Source organism: Falco biarmicus, chromosome 12 (assembly GCF_023638135.1).
Source record: "Falco biarmicus isolate bFalBia1 chromosome 12, bFalBia1.pri, whole genome shotgun sequence".
In the NCBI taxonomy this organism is placed as follows: Eukaryota; Metazoa; Chordata; class Aves; order Falconiformes; family Falconidae; genus Falco; species Falco biarmicus.
The window spans coordinates 20,440,169-20,462,021 of record NC_079299.1 but is presented as its reverse complement, the minus strand read 5'-3'; the positions used below and the strand labels follow the sequence as shown (position 1 = coordinate 20,462,021).

Here is a 21,853-nt window from a genome sequence, read left to right as displayed (position 1 = left end):
CCATGGCTAGGCAGACACCTCTGCCTGCAGCGAGCAATTGCCAGGAGGAAAATCTCTTCCTTTGCGCTGGGTGGAGGCTCTGCTGTCGCTGACTTAACCAGTAAAGAACACATACATGAAATATGGAAAAAAACTCCTGGTTTCCCACCCCTACCAAACATCCAGCTGTCTTGGAGTCTTCCCTTACAGCACAGAGAGAGGGGAGTTTGCTCTCGCAGCTGGTCTTATTGACGTGTCATCCCCTGTGACAGATTGCTAGGGACGAAAAGAGAGACGGCTCAATGTACGGTCAGCTGCAGTGACTGACATCGTGTCCCATTTTCCAGCAGCAGAGAGCACAGCTGAGGCAGGATCCTGCCCTCTCCACACCCAAATGCCTGTGGCAAATTTGATGCTTTACCCCTGGGTCCTGCTTCAAGTACAGCTTGTCCATCAAATGCTATTGATCAGCCAGCTCTCCTTCCACCAGTGCATGGCTGCCACTCAATCCCACCACACATTCCAAACCTCTCCACCTCTTGCAGCCTAAAAAGGCAGCTTCACCTCTCTCTTCTCTTGCTTTCCTTGGCTTTGCGTCATGATGGCTCTTCAAACCAAGCAAACCTGTCCACCAAACAAACTTGTCATCGACACACTGGCTTCTTTCTGTATCCTTTTTCACCTCCCTCAGGGCTGAGTTCTGCACAGCATCACATACACCACTAGCACTACTGAAGGCAATTGACTTGAGAGCACAAATGTAATCTGCCTATTCTCACTGCCTGAACAAAAGCTGAAATAAAATAAAAAAAAAAGAGCATCGGTGGGGGAGATGGGAGAGTTAGAGATGAATAAAACCACCTTTTCTTGCTACAGAGGATGTCTCAGCAGGTAGATGGAATTGTGTTGATTTGACCTTGTCCCATATGACAGCAGCCTGTGATCAGACATCAAACTGGCAGCCAAGGCAGGCAAAAAAAGAAAACAGGACTAAAGAAGCTTTCTGGCAGATGTGACTTATAAGCCGTCCTACAACAGAAGGTCTGCTTTGAGATTCAGTCCTGAGCAAACACTGTGAGGCCAAGTCACTGCAGTCCTCAATCCCACACCAGTGAGACAGGACCAACACAACTCGTACCAAGTGAAATAATGAACAGTAAAGGGATGTGCCGTTTGTCACCCCCACAATTTTTTGATCCATGCAGCATCCTGCATGCAGCCAGGGCCACCATCTGCTGCTTCATGGGGAGTCACACTCCCTCACTGCAGCTAGTTGGGACTGTGATGCTCTAGGAGGGAGGAGGAAAGGAAAAGGGACTCACACATCCCTGTTCCATATGCCCTGACAGTGCCCCACACTAGGACATCAGACTGGGCTGTCCAGTTAAGCCGCGTCTCAGCAGGATTTCTCAGTGGATGCAGCACCACAGATCCTTTCTCTTTTTCCAGGTAACCCCAGGGCAGTGCACAGGTCACATTTTATCCAGAGCAGGATGGGTCCCTCCCTACTTCACAATCCCCGACTCCATCCTTTTAAGCTTTTTGTATTCTAGTATGAAAGGGATTTAGAACAGCCCTGACTGCTTTTTAGCTAAGCTGTCCTAAAACCTCACTGTAGCAACCCCTCAGCTCCTGCAGCATCCCTCAGCTGAAACCCCCACCACAGCACCAGTCGGGGGACACACAGGATGGGGCCACTAGGGGTACGGTACCCCAGAGAGCATCAGGATGAGGGCTATGGACCCAGGCTTGTCAGCAGCCCTGCCTGAGGCGGCCACCTGGGTGACGGGTGATGGCAGCCTTGCCCAGACAGCATGTAATCCCCCGCAGCCAGCAAAATGTTAGCCTCTGTTTGCAAAGGGAGTTGAGCCACCGCTGCCTGCCTTGCGCAGAGCTGCCCGGTTTCCTAGCCCTCGGCATGCCCCCGGCCCCTAAGTGCAGCCTCCAGGCAACTCCCCGAGGTGCCGCCGGCAGCTCAGTTTCCCGAGAACCTTCTCCTGAAGCCACAGTTGCCTCTGCAGGAGAAAAGGGATTTTGTTCACCTCCCAGAACACAGGGCTGGGCTGCTGAAAGGGCCACCACCCACTCGAGTACATCAACTTTCTGTGTTCACAGCCTTTTCCAAACCAGGACCTGACAAACAAATGGGTTTATAATGTCTAGAGGCAGAGAAAGAAATACTGCATGTATCTGTCTTGGTTTTATACTCTTCCCCGACACTGGGTACTGCTGACAATGGGAGAAGACAAGCTTCTGGCCTGGATGTGCTCACTCCTGCTAAGTACAGGGCTGGGTGGATTAGCTTGCTCTGGAACTTTGTTCTACCCTGGCTGCTCAAACCAGCTGTTTATTTTATCACAGGGTTACTTACAAGTACTGGAAGATGCATTCAGCTTCACTAGACCGGCTCCTCATGGGCCCAGGGCCACGCACATGGGTTCACCAAGCCACGGTGGTGCACAAATCGGGGAGACGCAGTGGTGGGAGTTAACCGCGTTCTCAACTAAATATTTACATAAAAGACCACGGGCTGGTGCACTGCTTGCTCGTCCTCCATTTTGAGTAATACCACCCCTGCTTGCTGCGTAAAGCGAGAGAGACCCCTGCCCCAGCCTGTGTGCCTCGGGGGGGGCGTCAGTGCCGTGCAGTACCGAAGCCAAAGACAGACGGCAGCTGACAGACGCTGCTGCAGTGGGCTCAGAGGAGAGCAAAAGAACAACTCAGAGGCAGACAAGGAGCAATACAGATCCACAGCCCATAAGCCTCGGCGTAAAACCTCTCCCACTGCGCTGCGATGGCCATCAGCAGAGTTAACCTTCCACTCTAATCACGATCATTAAATTCCTGCTAACGCCCCTGTCCTGTGTCTGTCCAAACAGCTCTGTTATCTGTCACCTCCCCACACGGTGAGCCCGGCTCCCCACTGCCGCAGCTCTCATTAATGCTGCTCTGGCTGGCTGATGAGGCAAGTGGCAGCCGGCTCCGGAGCCCAGATGAGTTTAGTAGACAGCAGGGGATGTTTATCCAACATGGAGGGGATGAAAGTACAAACAAAGAGAGACCGTACAATTACTCAGGCATCGCAGAGGGCCACTCTCATTAAAGACGGTGTCCCTGACAAGAATTAATCTGAAGTGACAACCCAGTGAGCTAGTTTAGCAAATGGGGCTGGGGCTTGGCCCAGTGCAATTTTCGGGGGTCTGTCTGGCAGGTAGAGCCGAGCCTGCTCGGAGGAGGGGAAAGGCAGGAATGTGTTAAGTTGGCCCCATTCTGGCCCAAGCCTGTGTATCAGAAGGTACAGAGGACACAGCAGCCCCAGGTCTCCTTGAGGGGCACAATGAAGATTAAACTTCCCTGCTGCACCAATACTTTCTCCTTCCTCTTGCAGCCTCAGGTCACAGATGGGTTCCAGCTCATTAAGCGCACAGTAATTCTGCCACTATCCCCTGTAACTGTAACCACCAGCCCAACTCAGATCTTTCCTCCAGGATGCAACCTGCTTGCAATATTAGATGGCTTTTCATTTCTCTTTAATGTTAGAGCAGAGCCCTGGGAGGGGATAAAATACACAGAAAGAAACAAGCAACTTAAAAGGCTTTTTATTTTTTAAGCAAAGATCTGGTTTGGGGAGGCTGCTTTGAATCCCCAAGCAATGAAAAACATTTTCAGTTGGAGTGCAGTGCCTCAGTGCTTTTCTATGCTACATGAATACATAGAAGAAAAAAAGCTGACCAAACCAATAGCCCCAAAGCCTCACTGCATCTGCCCACAACCAAACCACCCAAGGCTGTGAACTCATTAGGTTCGCTGGCTAAGGTTAAATAAGGTTGTCGGCATCTGGATCAGTTGCCTTGGAGCAAGAAAGTAAAAGCCTCCCAAGCTGTCAGGACCAACATCTGTGAGGCCCCTGCCATTCCTCAGCGGGAATGCTTTCCCCTCTGAATTGTCGCTCAACACAAAGCCTCTGCCTGAGCCTACCTGACCGATGCGCTCCGGGAAATAACAGCCTCTTTGCCCAGACATACAACAGAGGCTTTATGAGAAGCTTGCTCCACATTGCCATCGTATGCGCCTTGCCTGGGTCAGTGGCTCCAAGCTGTTAGGCTGTTTATTTGGTTTTAATTGAAAGTTAATTCTTATTCTACTGGAACTGGTACGTCTGCTGCGCTGCTCAGCCTGCTCTGCAGTGCCGGGAACAATCAGCTCTTGTGGAAATGCACCTGCTTGTCTTGCTGGGAGCCCCCATGCATCACTTAGGAAACCAAATTCCCCCAGTCTGCTTGCAATCCCCCCAGGAATGGCCAACCAGCCCTTGGAAGCTGTTGAACAGGAAGAGCTGGAGGAGCCACAGCACCAGCCAATTAATAAGCAGCACTTTTACTCTCACCCAGCCCCATTTTCAGCAGCTGCAGCAAGAAAATTTAATTCAAGGGTTCCCAGGTGCCTTGCAAAGCATCCTGCTACTTGGGGATCTTCACATTACATATGCCAAGAGCTCTTCAAGCAAACTGGGGAGAACGAAATGAAAACCAAGACACTATATTACAACCAGTGGGCATCCCAGCTGGTTGTCCTTTGGATTCCAGCTCAGCAAGAGTTAATCACTGCCCCGAGACAGCCCCTCACCACCCCAGGACTGCAGGCTGCTGCCGCCACATTCGTTCATCCTTAAGATGCTGATGAGCACCTGTCACGACCACTGAGGCTGGGGAGCTCCTAGGGCTGGAGGAGAAGGTGGGCTGGCTGACTGGATAAGCTTTCATCAGCTTGATGCAGGCAATAAATCAGCTGTGACTGGCCGTGTGTAAGGCCCATTTTATCTGAAGAGAATATTTCACTTCAATCCTAGATCTCTAGGAGGATTTTTGTACCACCACAGCTAGTACCTGGAAGCCAGTCTATCCAGTGAGGAGGGAGCACAGGCAAACAGCAGCTCCTCATTCAGGCCGACAAATCCCCTTTCTTAAGAGCTCTCCAGTCAGCAGTGCTTTTAAGCTTTCCAGCTTTTCACAGTTATATTCAGTAATTCAACTACGTTCTGCAGTCCAGTGATGGAAGAGCAGAATACAAAGCTTAGCCCAGGTGCCCCAGCACGAAGAAGGTGTGACAATGCAGCAAAGCCTGCAGGACGTGGAAGAGGGTGATGGCACAAGGGAAACAGTGAAAGGTTGGGAGGCATCACCAGACTGCTTGGATGCCAGGTCAGACATCATGGGGAAAACACCAGGAAGGCAGGACAGGAGCACAGAGGCAGCTCTGCGAAGCAGCAGGTTGGAGACAAGAGGTAATGCAATCCGCTGGGACAAGGAAACGCAAAGGGCTCAGTGAGCCCTCGGTACGGCACGGGGAGGCAGAGACCTCACAATGAAATGCAAGTGCCTGTCGGAGGAGGGCCAGGGGGAGGCAATGCCACGAAAGCCTTTTCCATCTCCTGCTTGTGCTTGGCAGAAGTGGGAACAAATCTCCCCTGCTTCCTCTTCTCCCTGCTCCCCCTTATTGAGACCCATGCCACCACGATGACACCTGCAGCCATTTCTAAGAGCCTGCCCATACACGAGACTGGGCTACAGCAGTGCCCTGGCGTAACACTCCTCTAAAGCACCCCACTCAATAGACACAGCTATGTGGTGATGATGCAAAAGAAACATTAACAGCAGTAACCGATGGGGTATGAACAAACCCAGCAAGGGTTAAATTTGTGTAAGCACTCAGCTTCCTTCATGTCATAACTTAAAGCAGAAATGCGATTTTCCCTTTTCTTGATCCCTTCCAGTAGGAGTTCAATGAGGAACAGATCCAAGATTACTTCTAGGCACTGTGCAAAAGGAAAAAAGCCTCAGCATTGCTGGAGAAGGATAAAAATCACAAATTAGTTCATTGAGTTGCAGTGCTGATAATAGCAGAACTTGGCTAAGAGGGAAGGGGCACTATGACAAACTGCCTTCATTATTAGAGGCTCCCCTGTGTCCTGTATTATTATTAAGCACTGACAATGTGCTCCACACAGTTTGAGTAACAAACAAAGGCTGTCCCACCCCAGAGAGCTCACAATCAAATGGAGGCATAAAACTGGAACCCACTGTGCAGAACTAGAGGGAAGAGACACTTGGATCTTTTTAATTATTTTGTTTCCTGTCTACAGTAAACAAACTTTCCTTGTGAGAAGCATTTGCTTCCAAGCTACTGCTGAATGGCGAGAACCACCAGTTTTAAGTGTCCCTATTTTTAAAAAATGTTGAATGCAGGCACTTTGCTGAGAGTGGATGAAAGTAGCTGGCAGTCCTGCTAGGTTAATGTGCTCTTTGAAAACATCAAGCCTCTTTTCCCTAACCTTCTCCAACCAGGGATCTGAAGAGATCCCTTAGTTGTCCCCCAACCGCACCCACCAGTATGATTTCTCTTCAGATTCAGAAACCTTGAAACCCACTTCTCTTCCCCTGCAGAGTTTATATAGTCCGAATAGCTTCATTAATGTGACTGCATGAAAGCTCTCTGCAACACAAACAGCTGATGACTTTTTCCTGCAGTTCCTGCCTGGAGAGCTCTTCAGCTTATTCCCTTTATTTCACATGAGTGAGGAGGACGGAACTCCACTCGCTTGAGTCTTTGGCCTACAAAATCCACAATACCTATTAATGACTGTGGGGTTTTGTTCACATTAAAGCCCCGTTCAAAACACTGAGCATGAACCGTCCGATGGGAGGCAGCAGGGCTTTGAAAGCCATGGATCATACCCAACACCAGACGTAAAAATGAACGCCGAGCTGTGCATTTGGCCTGTCTTCCATTCAGTGGGGAAGATGCAAGACCATCAGGATCTGGCAATTCCGTCACCTTCAGCTCTTAATCGGCAAGGAGACATTGACGTATCTGCCAAGGGCATACGCTGAGGCTCCAGAAGAGCAGACCTTACCTGCCGGACTTCCAGGCGGTACTTGAGGATGGGATCCACAGCATCGGGCTCCTTCTGTGTCCACTGCAAGACGTAAGAGTAATTCTTGGATTGCTTCTGGCTTAAGGTGGGGTTGGGAGTGTCATAGTAAAACTCTGGGCTGTAAGCTTTTGCTGGAGGGGGGAAAAAAAAAGAGGGAGGAAAGTAAAAGAGTGGGATCAAGGGGAACATAAATTACAAAAGAGACGTGGTGAGAGTGGAACAGCTCCACTTGCCCAGCTCATTCACTTGCCTTTGGCATGCCGGACAGCTTTACTATTGTAGCTGGTGCTGCACTGACATGCCATCATTTTCTGGGAATCACTTCAACTACTGGGAGGGTTAGCAGCCCTGCAGCACCAGTGGGGCATCGCCAGCACCAGAGAAGGTGGAAACAAGTTCAGTTCCCCACTTGGAACCAGCTCTAATCTTTCCTCTCTTGCTTTGTAGTTTAGACTGAGGTAACGGCTTTAAACTGCTGTTTCTCCTGTTTCATCTGCTGCTTTACAGAGTCTCCTGCTAACAAACCCTGAGGAAAGATCATTTGGCCAGTAGGTCATAGGAAAAGTGTTATTTATCTCACAGGGACTGTGGCATTAAAAAGGAGACCTTGCTCCTTCTGCATCTCCCCTGCCTTGGCAACACAGTGCTCCAGCCCCTTTGTAACACGACCGTCAACTCAACAGCAAAGGGGATGCTGACCTCAGCCTGGGTAAAAACAGCAGGAGCTTTAGCAGGGGTGGAGATGTCTTTTCTAAACCCACGTCTCCCCTCAAAAACAGGGCAGCAGGAGGAAGGGAAACACAGAACAAATGATGTACCAGAGAGAAACAGGATAGTTCAGAGAAGAAGGGATTTCCCATCATTTCCCCAGCTGCTGCTGCCCTGAACCACTACCAAATGGAATTTGAAGGCTACTGCCATGCAGCCCAGAGGCTGATGGACTAATGCACAGGGACAGAAGCAACTCGAGGTCTTACCCACAGCTGCGTTTGCCTCATTTGAAATTACCTTCATTTCACCCTGTGCACTTCAATTTTTGGCAGGTCCTGTCCTGGGCCAGGCAGGAGCTGGACATGAACCCAAACTCTCCTGTCTGGGTTGAGGTCCAGCCTGGACCTGCACAGAGCAGAAAGATGCCTGGGGAGCAAGGGATGCTGGAGAGCAGAAAAGGCATAAACACGATCTCCCCAGGCAACCTGTTGCACCTTTCCACTTGAATCACAGGCCCTGCCATTCTGCATGGCTATAATTAGGCTCAGAAGGATTCAAAGTTTATTTTTTATGAACTCAGACAGATAATATTGATGTTTATTTCCAAGTCCTTTTTTTCTTATTGTTTTTATTGACTTGAATTTTTGCACAAGCAAGAAGTTCAGAACCACCTCAAGACACTAATTGCTGCTTATTCAACTTGTATTGACTGTGGAAGTCAAGCTTCATAATGGATTCCGAAATAAAATCAGAACTGATGATAATCATCATCTTGCATGATATTAATTCCTTATTAATTGACTCCAAGTGGAAATGGAAGCTAATAAAAAAAAGCCTTCTAATGGAAATGCAGCACATCAAGATACTTTTGGAACTTCCTTTCTGGGAACTTTTACCATGGCTGGAAAGTTTTGCCTTTTGCTTACAGCTGACAGGAAAAGCTGAAGGTTATCCACTCCATCTTTCAGGGCTTTTCTGTGCCTGTGGCTAGTGGGAGTGCAGGCAGTGACCAGTATGAGGTGCCCTGCTAACTTGCTCAAGGGGAGAGGGCTGGATGTCTTGCTGTCCTACGAGGACATCTCAGAAAGCTAATCTCCCATCCATAGAAGAAACTAATCCCATCCTGGGTAGATTTATGTACTCTGTTTCCAGTACATCTGGACACCCCACAGTCACAAATGAGTCACTGACTCCCTGTCAGATAGGAAGGTTTATGGTACTGCTCTCACAGAGAAGAAACAGAAACAAAAAGAGACTATGCCATCCTCCCTGCTCACACAGGAAGGCTGTGGCTGATGGCAATTAAAACTCCAGCAGTCCAGAGTCCAAGCACAGCAGCCTACTCACTGGATTATTTTTCAAGTCACTCCACAGGCTCAGAAGGCCTAATTGATTCGTAACTGTCCAGGACACAGGCACAGACATCTGAAGCTGAAAAGCCACCATCAGATATCAGTGCCTTGGAAATGAAGAAGTGATGCAGGAAAATAAATGCTTGCTGCTTTCCTAATGAGTGTTCTCTAGGGATGAATGCTGCTTTCTGTTGAGGGGATCTTATCTCATGGGCACAGCACGGCACACCAGGTAGAAATATGTATTTATTACTACTTCCAGCAAGAAATTCTGATCCTGGGAGCATTCTCAAGCTTGCTAGGGACACAGTCTGCTTTGGTGGCTCACAGCAGGATATGGTTTGACATCGCTTAGTGACATGAGAGTTGCAAGCACGTGAAGAAAGTGTAGAGAGGGCCAAAGCTCTCAAGCAAAATCCTCTGCTGGACAGGTTCCAGGAAATCTCAAGGGGTGAGAGCAAGGTCCTGAAAAGGGGCCCAAACAGTAGAAGTGGTTTGGGCTTCCCCACTTCCTGAGAGCATCTCAGAGTTAGAGCACACCTGAGCTTTTCCAAACCCTGTGAAAGATCTGCTTCAAAATCAGGCTTCTCTGGATGTTATTTATTCTCATTTGTTCAGCCTTGACTTGAAAAGTAATATAAATTGGCCCTGAACTGAAACCCCAGTATTTTGTCTGAATTTACTGCTTATTAAGGCAACTTTATTGGACAGCTCTTCCAGAAACTGGTGCCCAAGTCAATTCTGGGGTCATGGGAGAAGCAGATTTAACGATCAGCTGGAGAGGCTAGGTCAGATGTGTGGGTTTAGATGCTATAACTCTGTCATCCCTCTTTGCAGTTCCATGCAGGAGAGAAGTCCCATTGCGGTGCCTGCTGGATTCACGGAAAAGTGTGAGCAGCAGATCTACTGAGTACTGGTACCCATTCCCAGCTCATGTTTGTCCTAGCAGGCATCATGAAACACAGATAGATGGGAGACATAGGGAAGGTGCAGGAATACATAACACAGTTCCTGTTTGTTTGTTTGTTTTTAAAAGGAAAATCAGATGATTTGGAACCTGCTGGAGGGATGCAGAGAGCCGTTTGCTCCCCCTTAGCCAATACTTATCTACGATACAGGCTGTCCAAGCTCGAATGCTGATGGCAGCCTTGAGTTTAAGTCCTGTATCTTTCACACAATCAAACATTGCTAAACTGTACCAGTGGCTGGCACTAACTGCCCCAGGCCCATCCCAGACTTGAAGGACTGCCTGAATGATAGAAGCTGATCTCCCTGTTGGCTTATGGAAGGTCATCCCTTCTGAACATAGTGCCATGCCCAGAGGAGGCAGCAGAGGTTGCCTGCATTGGCACCAGTTTATGGGGAGCAAGCTTCCCACCTCCATAACCCCAATGCGCACTCTGTGACTTACCAGACACCTGGAAGAGGCAGGTGGAGACCCCCACGTCGTTGGAAATGCTGCACTCGTAGCTACCGCTGGTCTCCCGGCTGACACTGTCCACCTTCAGCTCCGAGTAGTCCTGCTGCTCTGCCAGGGGCTGCACCAGAAGGGTCCCGTTGAAGCGCCAGACAGAGGTGGCCACCTTCATGGGGCTGCCCTTCAGCATGGTGCAGCGCAGGGTGACACTGCGCCCCATGCCCTGGCGCACGTCCTGGAAGGCCGGCTCCACCACGGGGGGGACTGGAGACCGAACAGAGCAACAGATGGGGATGCTGTCAGGGAACAGCCGTCTCGCTCAGCACGGTCACCCCAGAAGTGCCTCTGAGGAGACACGCACCTATGATTTCCAAGAGGCTAATTATTTTCTAGTAGGAGCAGCAACAGTCATCTGACATCCCCTTCTGACTGGGCTGGGGCCACCTCCCACCTCCCTCCATTTATTAGGTAGGGGTGGCCTTTAGCAAGTACTCATCCCACAGTGAGACACTGCTTGGAGGAGTTACAAAGCCCTGCTCTTTCATGTGAGAAGCGCAACTCCAGCAGCTGAGCGCCGTGAGTTGGATTCAGTCCTCAGATCCTAATCAGGATAACCAGAGTCTTCATACCCAGCATAAACTGCACTCCCTGAGCAGGCAGGTATGCTCCCGAGCAGTTACATCCATGTTCTTCTGGTCAGTGTCTGACAGGGTTATCAGGGACACCATGTTCAGATGGACAGATATGCACTGCCTGTCTCCACAGAGCACAGACGTAAAGGGGTGTTAATAAAGCCTCTCCCCAGTACATCAATACAACACATCAGGGACTGGCTACAGGGACTCTGGGTCCTATTTTTATCCCTGGCAACAACTGCCCAATGCTGGGAGGTGTGTCACATCTTCATGTCAGCTCCTCTGCCAGTACTGTGAGAATGGTGATGTGTGGCCGCCTCCTTAGCAAAGGGAGGCTACTGAGTCTTGTTCTTTAGCACCTGTAAAAATTTATAGGGACTTCACAATTTGGGTATGGTTGAGGCAGAACAAGGAGAAAGTCTGGACTAGTATTGCTTGGGTTACCCCTTATTCAATGCAATGGCAGAGGACAAATGTCCATAGCCATCTGATGGACATGTTTCACTTGCAATAAACTCTTAATTAAAATGCTACAGCATGGGAATAACCAGAAGCTCTCCCTCTAAAATGATAAAAGCTTCCTGAACACAAAACAGCTGTCACACTGAATCTAAAACAGGGAGAACAGATTTATAGCAGCTCCAGCACAATCACAACTCATCTTCTCCAAGTTCAAAGCACCTGCTCTTCCAAGAACAACTTCTATGCACTACAGATCTACAAAGCACCTTCCTCCTGTAAAGGTCCGCAGCGCTGACAAGCAGAGTCAGGCCCAAACCCCTGCAATACTGTGTGTTGCACCTGCAGTGCCACAGACACAGCTCCACCAGGAACCATGGGTCACACAGCATCCCCACTGCCCTGCACGCAGCGTGCCTGGAGGGCTCTGGTGCAGCAGTCTCTCTCCTCCCATAGCCCGACCTCTGCAAGACCCACCTACAGCTCTGTAACACTAGCAACATCTCCATCTTCTCCACAAATGAAGGTGCTGCATGCACCACCCCATAGGTCTGCACGCACAGTGTCCCCTCGCCCAGGGACACAGACGCATCCGTAGGTATGCAGCATACAAGCATCCCTTCCACCTGACAGACCTTGTTTGATAGTGGCTGATGGTTTTCTAGGCACCTGCTCTCACTTCTCAGGCTCTGGGCCCTTTGCTGCACTTAAGTGGATTAAAAGCAGCCCTTGACTAAGCTCACGTTGCCGTGCTGAATGGCATGGTCAGCTCATTACAGATGGCTTTGCTAGCAATGTGTCTCTGCGGGTGCTCCAAGCGCTGACTTGCCTTTGGCTCACACGTCTCCCACCTCATGGTGAGAATAATGTGAGAAGTTGTTTGATTAGACCTAGTGCCATGAATGTGTCATCTCCAACCCTAGCTGCTATCCCATTTCTTGGGTCACATCTGCTCCTTAATTGAAGCTGGTAGGGTCTCACATTATAATCAGGGCCAGCTGGTGATGGGGTGGAGGGGAGAGGAAAAGGGGAGAGAAAAGAGAAAGCGAGACTTAAAAAAATGGCACAGCAGCTCCAGATGTACTCAAAGCAATCTTATCTTATGAGGAGAGAGAGGGGTGGGAGAGCAGCTTCCCTCACTGCACCGAGCAGTGCCTGTGTACGGAGCTGGGACAGAGGGAGAAGAAAGGTGTGAAACTAGGCAGCGAGCCCCCCTGCAAGGACAGACGCTGCAAGGAAAGTGCCCCCTGGCCCCCACCGAGGGAGCATCTGGGCACAGTGAAGGTCACACAGGAGCAGGGCTGGGACACACCAGGTGCCTCCTCTAGGTCACAGGAACAGCAGGGCAGCCAAGGATGCACAAGATATTTAATCTTCTTCAGCTGAGAAATGGGATTTACTTGATTTGCACTAGGACAGTCCCTGGGCCTATGTTATCACCTTGCAGAGGGAATGTCTGAAAGTGCCTATAAAGTACAAATTGATTACGTTTTCTCCTCTTGTTTCTGGCACTAGGAAACCTCCAATGAGCAGTAACTCTGCAGGTAGTTCTAGAGTCCCTGGGTTTTCCAGAGAGAGAGCTGAAGCAGGTCATCCCGTCACTGCAAAGGATGCAGTATGATGCCAAGGGGCCACTATTCCTGAAGCTTGCCAGCAGACATGAAAGCAAAGCAAGGTCAACAGCAATTACAGAGCCAGACATGAGCTCTGGCCTCCAATGCCTACAGGGGAGCTCACGCTTCTTCAGTTAGGTTATACACAAAAGGGAGACCCACCACCAAGGCAAGGATTCCATCTGCAGATCCCAGCAGATAACAACATGGCTTTTTCTAATCCCTGGCTTAAACACAGAAGAAAGCTTGTTTAAATGAGCTACTGTTCCAGCTCCTCAGAACTGGGAACTGAACAGTTCCAGTACAGCTGAGGTGGTGATGGTCTCAGAGCACAGACTTCCAACACGACTCCTGCGCAGACACTGTTAGGGAGCTGCAGGAAATGATCAGGATTTTCCAGCTGCTTCTAATACTCAGAGGGAAGCAGCATCCCCGCTGGCTACAGGAGAGCAGTATCTGGCTATTCTGGCTCTCTAAGCTGTCATGGTGCTCTTTGGGGAGCTTAGGTATCAGCCCCAGTTTTTAGCCCAGTTCCAAAGGCAGGTCCTTGTCCAGAGGCTCCTCAAATGCCTTCCTGCATCTCCCCCAAACTCCATGCATGCAGCTGAAGTGCTCTTTTAAGCAGCAGCCATGTTGCAGGCAGCAGGTTGCTACATTTCAAGAAGGTGAAAAAACCTCTGCATATACAGGGCTTCGGGATCCCCAGGTAAGAAACACAGCAAACAAATATAGACTGTTACTGTTTTCTCTCAGCACACAGCTTAACTCTAGAAGAGATAGCCGGCAGGAGGAGTGATGGAAGGGGTGAAGAGGGCAGCACATTACCATTCTAGGCAACATTGAAGGAGCGAGGCTCCTCCAGCAACCTTGTTAAGATGCAGCTGCTGTGAAACACAAGGCAGGGCAGCCTGCCTTTGCAGCAGAATAAGCTCGTTAGGAGCAAATCAAATCAGCTGAACGCAGGCAACCTACTCCAGTGTGCCAGGCACCCTAAAGCAAAGCTGGGCTGTAGGCAGCTCCCTTGCTGTGAGCCAGAGCAGATGCTCTGCACTGAAGGGTTGCTAAGCCAGCACGGTGTTCACAATGAAGGGCAAGAGCAAGGGAAGCAAAACAGAGGAATGTCAAGTGTTGAGGGGTGCTGCTTTGTGTCCCAATAACCTCTTATTTTCTTGGTTTCACTGGAAATAACCAGGACTGAAATGCTTTTCCTGCTAGATGAGTGAGAAGTGATCTCTGGTCAAGTCTGTAAGTATTTGGTTTCAGTCTTTTTTTCTTAGCCTTGAGGAGGGGAGGAGTGTTCTTCCTTTGAAAAGCCGAAGTGCCTGCAGGGGAGACCACAGTCTCCTTGCACTGTTACTGTGCTGTCCTGCTTGGGCACAGGTCAGGAAGGGGTACTCGGTGATCCCAGCAATGTTGTCAGAATGCTGCAGGCTCCCATCAAATCCCAATGCCTTCAGAAGGCAGCGATGCTTCTTTCACCAATGATAAAGTCAGAGCATTCCAGGATGGCAGTGATGCACTATGGAAAGTTCTTCACTTGTGGAGTAAATAAATAACAAAAAAAATTTAAGGTTTTGTTGTGTGGTTGGGGTTTTTTTTAACTTTAAAAAATGGAGATGTCAAGAGGCTGCTCAATCTGATATGGATGAAAGGCAAAGAAAGGTTCATATTGGAGTGGACTGATGCACAGAAATCAGTAACAAGCTTAAACACAACTCAGCATCTGCAGAACAGGGAAACACCGAGCGAACAGACCTCGCATCAAGAGCTCAATTCTTGCCTGAGAAGGTAAAAAATCCTAGACACCACAGTACAACACTACCACGTAAGACACATGCCAGGTCTGCTTTCCTACCATAGCTTGAGGACTTTAAATAGCAGAATCTGGTCAATGCCCAAGTGCTGGCTCATTTTGAGAGGGCTGTCAGAGCTGCGGAGCTCACTCATAATCTGCTTTCTGACCCACAGGCAGCCCTTTCCTCCCTGTAGTCACCCTGACCAGCGGCTGACAACAGCCAGCTCTGCAGGTGGTCAGCTGCCCACGTTGTACCACTGGTCTATGCGGATGCCACGCGTGGCTGCACTCCCATTTTCCTACAGGGATTTACTTCCCACAATGCTTCCTCTGCTGCAAAGAGCACCACGGCGCAGCAATGTCTGGGCAGAGGAGCAGAGGCACCAGCAGAAAGACAACTTGCCTGATGTCACACGAACTAGCAGCATCAGACAGAAACAGCACAGGCGCCCCATATCCTGACCCACGCTTCAGCCCTCATCCCAGGCTTCCTGCCCTGTGATAAACACCCTCTACTCCACCCTCCAGAATCAGTCATCATTTACATTTTTATTTAAATCTAGAACGTGCAACACGTAACACAAGTGATGAAAATAGCAAGCCTTGCCAGATTAGAAAACAGCTTTATTTTCAGCTGCTCTCATCACACTGCTGAATGACTCCTTCCAAGCTTAGCCATGCAATCACAGTGCCAGTGGGACTCTGGCTTGTGGTCTTCACCTTATCCCACCTGTGAGAGCTAATTGACCACTCACTTGCTGTATTAACGTTGCAAAGGATACAGAGATAACCTGGTATGAAAGACTGCGCTGTGTGGTTAGTTACAATTAGCAGCTGTGTTTCATTATCCAAAGTGGTTAACGACACCAGGCAGTAATTTCTCTCTCTGGAAAACAAATCAGCACAGGCTGCTATTAGGGCCTTATGAGACCTATATGACCCCATCCAGCATCCATTTAAATTCTGAGAGGTACCCTTCTGCAGTCATACTGGATGCAGTCTTCTCTAGGCAACCAAAGCAATCCCAGGAAAAGATGTTGTTCTTATCCAGCCCCTGGTCCCATAATCCGTGGTAATAAAGATGTCACAAGCATCAAAGATACTGCACCCCTGCTTTTACAGCAGGTAGAAAACTCATAGTTTCAGCTCCAGGAGAGACCCAGAGCTCTCTATGCGAGCAAGTGGAAAGCTCTTTTATTGTCACAAGGCTGGGAAATCACAGCTAAGCAATTCTGTCCCCTGCAACAGCACTCACACCCCAAGAATACACGTTAGGCACCAGCGGTTTTCCATGTGGAGACAAATATTCAACTAATATTTACAAGGCCAGTCTCATCTGCTTTTTTCTGAGAGATGATATAATTGAGTAGTTAGAAGAGGGGAAATGGACGAAGGTTTGCCCAATCTATTACAGCTAAAAGCCAGAACTTCTTTCTTTCATCTTCTATGTCCTTTGCCTTTGCACTTCACTCTCCCCATGTATAAACAGACAAATCGTTTATTTTTTGTGAACTGCTTGAAAGCCAAGTTGCAAGTATAATTTCAAACAAAACAAATTTGTCTGAGTACATTTTCTGCTAGACAAGTGGGTGCAGGGGCCGGAGAAGCAGGGCTCAGAGCAGAGAAGGCTTAGCTTTGTGCAACTTGACTGCTCTTAAAAGAAGAGCAAGTTAAATGTATTCACTACCAGTTTTTCTGCTTTCCTGTTCTCTGAACTTTCCAAGCCAATTAGCTCAACCAGTCTTCACCTTGTTTTAATAAAGAAGGACTTAATAAAGGATTTCCTCTTCTGCATGATAAGCTGTGCTGATTAATACATGAGACCCCTAGCTCACTTTACAGAGTGCTTTGAAGAAAGTCCATCTCAAGTGGGAGTTGTCAGACCTTCTGGCTCACAGATATGCCTCCTCAAAAAATGATCTGTCCCAGACAAGCTGGAACTCCACTCAGACTCACTGCCCAATTAATTCAAGCTAACAAGACTCTACAAAGACAAGTATTCTCCTGCAGCGTAAAGCCACCTCCTTCCCATGCCTCACTTACCTCCAAGTGCCTGGTTTCGAAACAGTACGCTCCCCTAATTGAAAAAGGTAAGTGGGAAAAGATGGTATATGTACAGAAGACACAAACACATTTGTATGTGAAATGCATGCTGATAATCCTCCCTCCACCCACATGCCACCCAATTAGCATAGTTATGCACAAGGGAAGTAAAGACTGAGAGAGTGGGCATTTCGGAACTAGTACCTTCAAGTGCGGCCAGACCAGTATCATAACCCAAATCTAAATTTATTTTTTTTTTTTTTGCCACAGACTAACATGAAAATATTGTCTCTAGCTCACAGACAGTTTTGCTAGTTACAGCATGCTGAAGCAGGATGATGGCTGGGGTGGATCTGGGTTCCTCTTGCCCACACGCATACCCACAAGAGGGGAACCCTCCCATGCGTAGCATTGCCAGACCACCAGCTCTTCTCAGGTTCTGCCTCTCTTCTCTAGAATATAACAAGATGTTAGCTCATACCCATGCATCTCTTATTACATGCTTCTGTTTAACAAATTGGGCTGGCAGTGACATGCTGCTCCCAATAGCATATGAATAGTTTAGATCCAAACATTCACTAACAGTCAGCCAATGATACTCCTTCCCCAAAAGCATCCCATATGCATTAACTTTTGGCAGAGAACCAGTTATCTTACTCCTCAATAATTCATAGGTAAGCTACTCAGCTGGGTAGTTCTGGGAATAAAGCAAGTCATTGCCAGTGCAAACTAAGAAAAAGAAGAAAAAAATCTGCCCGGAAAAAAGAACCAAATAAGATTCTTCTTCCAAAACAGAGAATCCACATCTTTCCTCTCACCTCAGAGTTTATCACTAGTTTTTCTTACCAGCTAACCCAATTCCCTTGCTGCAGTTTCAGCCTACTGCAAGTCCTCCCCATAGGTGTTTTTATGTTCTAGTAATCAAATCTGTCCTACCCCTAGTAGCCCCCAACCTCAACAAATACTAGGAGAGAATTTAGTCTTCTTCCTCTCCCCAAGTCCTTGACAAGATGATTTTGACATTTTATATGTGCATATATGTATGTACACATATCTTTACAATTCCTCTTTCTCTCCTTCCTCTGCTTTTCCAACAGCAAAAGCACAGCTTTAGTTCCTATTTAGGTTTTATTTTCTTTGGGAAAAACCACTGTCCTAGGGTTTTAAATGCCAGGGGAATCACACACAAGAAGTTGGGAAAGGAAAAAATAAATGAATCTACAGCTCTGACTCTCCTCACATGCCTGGCAGAGACAAGTAGGGCACCTCAGCCTATAATGGGGCAGAGATCAACAGGTACCAACTGCAACCTTGTGAGCAGAAACAGAGCCGCTTGGCCCATCACAGCAGAACGCATTCCCTCACTTCCAGCCACAGTGTAAAGATGGAAAAATGGAGGGAAAACAATGCATCTGTGTGTTTGTCATCCTAAGATAGGTTCTCCACACTCCTGAGAAGGATTTGGAACAACTGAGAAAGGACTGATCACCCCCCCAGGTTTGAGAAAACCTGGAGCTAGCTGGAACAGGACTTTATAGCCCAAATTTATCCCATCTAACTTCAGGCTCTTCACTGAGGAGCCCAAGTTAGGAATGTCGGCTCCCTCCAAAACCACTGAGTGAGACAGACATCTCTAGAGGACAATTCAGATGGTAGGAATCCCTAGCTGACATCACCTCCCTCCATCCTGTGCCTGCACGGGGAGCCTCAGGTGATCCCAGCCCTCACATCTCTGCTAGGCGGGATGAATGCAAACCGAAGGAAATGCTTGTGTGACACCTGCACAGAAGTGGCCAGTGCCACCCCTCTGTACGAACCTCTCCAGGCACTCTCAGTGCCTTGTTTGATGAGTTTATCAGTGAACTGAGTTATAACGTGCATCTGAAACTTGGGCAGCATGTCCTGCTTTTGGACAGGAGACACCTCCTGTGTTTGCGTTGCTGCCTGCCACAATGGAGCTACTCTGGGAAGGAAAACAGACACCAGCCTGCACCTTCCCCATAGCAAATGTAGTGATAAACCTTTGGACTCCAGACAGCATCCAGCTAGTGCCACCACTAGGGCTTGTGTCCCGAGTGTGCAGCTGTCACCTACAAGGAACTGAGTTTCCTTCCCCTAGTCTCCTACGCAGGACCTCACCCACAACCGGAGGAGCTACCAGGCAGAGGCGAGCGCTGACTCCAACCAGCAATCCAACAGCAACGGCCTCCTATTCCACCACCAGCTGCCTGAGCAATTCAACTGCCTCCACATGTTTAGACCCTTTTAACAAAACAACTGAAAGTTAAGAGCAGGGAGGCTGCAGGAGAGAGTGTCTCCGACAACTGCAATCCTGTCAAAATAGGGAAGAGTCCCTGCTTTAGAAATGCAATGATTTGTCAGGGCCACAGGTGGTCAGAGCCTTCTGCTCACAGCTGGGCTACAGCACTACTTTACCTTCTGTTTTCAGTTTGAAAGCTAAATTGGGAGCACTAGATGATCCCTCCACAGCTGCTTTCCAAACAGGCAGGCAAAGCAAGAGGCAGCATAGCCAAAAGCAGAAATACTGTTTAAAAAAATCAGACCTGCTTTAATGATGGGTTGGTGGGATCAGAGCTGGAAAGGGGAGAGATCCAAGCCAGAAAGAGCCTGGTAGGGGAAAGAAGGCCATCCAAGGCAATGAAGATAATCAATTATTAACCAGCATTCCCAAATATGTTTACTTTGAATTCTTTGTCTGTACTAGTAAGCAAAAAGGATGCATGTGGCAAAGCTAGACCAGGAAGAGTTAATACAGTGATCCTCCGCCTATCTACAAAGTGGGAAGAGGGCAGGCTTCCCCAATACAAGCCAAGCTCTTCCTCAGCCTCTCCTTCAGGCCTAGCAAGGAATTTGGACTAAAGAGGAAGAACTCAGTGCAGAGCAGCACCCAGTTCTCCATCACTTCTCTATCCACTGTCTTGGAGTTCTGCTGCCAATTGTTTAATATCGTGCTCTGCTAACTGTCATTATCACCCCATTTTTCCATCCTTCACCCATGATTGATCTTGATTCATCTGAGGAAGATGACGACAATGAAAACGTAACTGTTCAGAAAGAGGCTGAAAGGATGCTCAGACTGAAAGATTTATGGCAAACGTTCAGTCTCATAGATGAAGCAGCTGAGGTCAACAGATATCAAAGCAATTTTTCCCATAAGAATTAATGTAACAAGGGGGGTGTGGTGCATACAGGAACTTCAGAAATGCATGCAATTTAAAAGCACAGGAGCAGTATATATAACAGAGAAAGGAGAGGCAAGAACATTTTTTACTGTAAGCATTTTTGCTGTCACTCTCTGGATGGTTACCTCTTCATCACTGTCATCATCATCTTCAGATGAATCAAGGTAGATCAAATCAATCATGGGCGAAGGATGGAAAAATGACGATAGGTTCAGGCGGTCCATCAGATGAAATGGCTGAGGTCTTTCAGAATAGTGATGGGCTCCAAAAAGCCAGCTGCCAAATAGCCACCGACTCTGCCATCTGAAAGTCCTGTCTTCCCCCTCCATCCTTCACACTGTTACCTGCATGCATTTAAAATGTGTGAATTTCATAAGTGCCTGTGCCCAACTCCTCCTCTATCTATTAATTATGAAAAAAATGCTTTATCTGTCATATCAGTAACTGTCCTAGCTTTTCATGAATGTATCCTCAACGAGTTGCTGGTTGCAGAGACTCATCCCCCTACACCTTACTCCCAAACCTGCCAACCCCCTACGGAGACAGCAGAGGATTTGGCAGTCCCATTTATTCAGGCTTGGGTGGTAACACCTGTCTCAGAGAAGGGCACGGACGTGAACTGTGGAGGACTTGCTCCCCCACTAGAAACCTCATGTCTTCCCTCTGCATCGCCACCGTGTTTCCAGAGGAGCCCCGCGGCTGAGGCAGGCACAGCCCTGCAGCCTTCTCTGTCCCTGTGTTAGGAACAGCACCATCACTTCTGACAGCCGCAGGTGGTGTGGGCTCCCAGAAATCGCTCTCTGGGGCTCAGGGTCTCCTCTGCAGCAGAGGGTGCAGGAAGGAGGCCAGTGGCAGAACTGGCAATCATTCAAGGACAGCAGCCTGCTCCCTCGACCTCCCCATTTGGCTATCAGCTCTGTCCCATCTCCTCTGGACTTCAACCAGGAGAGGGAAATTTATTAACAGCCCCGCTCACTGGATAAATCTGCTCTGACATTCGATTTTCCAGGCTGCTTCCGTGGCTGACCTCAAATCGGGCCAGCACTGCAGGAACCATTCAGAGGGGCGGCATCCCTGTAACATGCGCACATGCCGACCTCATGCAGATGCTTTCTCATGTTGACTGACGAGGACTCACACTGCACCAAAGGCGATATGCAGGACAAGTGGGAATCACATACTCCATTTCTTCTGATGCCTGGATTTTGGTCCAACAGATAAATGCCTGAAGCTGATTCCATAAAATTTCCATTGTTCACATTCCCAACTCTTCTGAGACCCAAAAGTAAGGCCATTACCTTCCTCATTCTCACCCACTGCATCAAGATCTGAAACTGGATCCTGGCCTGAGTCAATCCATCAGCAATTATCAGCCCGAGGGGTTGTGGCAGCACACACTGTAACATGGCATCCTGCTCCTTCCAGTCTCTTCATGATGGATAGTAACACCTCCCAGAATCCGACACCCCAAGTGAAAAGGACATTTTAAACAAATTTCAGCGATGTTTGCTGAGCCATCCCACTGTGGTGGGCAGAAAGAAGATACAATTCTGTGTACAGCTCTGGAAGGAACCTGCGTGGACTTAAATCTGGGAACATCTCTGGCTAAATCTGTGATAAAAACCAGAGATGATGGAAAGACAGGCTTCTCCATGTCCTGTTTGTAAGACTCCAGCTGGATTTGTGTACCCTGATCTGAATTCATCAGTGCA

The 21,853-nt window shown here is 48.5% G+C and overlaps 1 protein-coding gene across 2 annotated transcripts in view; it reads right to left on the bottom strand.

Moving 5' to 3' along the window:
• MDGA1 (MAM domain containing glycosylphosphatidylinositol anchor 1) overlaps positions 1 to 21,853 on the bottom strand; it is a 154,993-nt gene that overhangs the window by 51,069 nt on the left and 82,071 nt on the right. For both annotated transcript variants that reach the window (XM_056357701.1, XM_056357702.1), the window contains exons 9-10: positions 10,388 to 10,657; positions 6,893 to 7,044 (exon numbers count right to left, since the gene is read on the bottom strand). In XM_056357701.1, the coding sequence (XP_056213676.1) occupies positions 6,893 to 7,044; positions 10,388 to 10,657 (422 nt within the window). The remainder of the gene's footprint in view (positions 1 to 6,892; positions 7,045 to 10,387; positions 10,658 to 21,853) is intronic.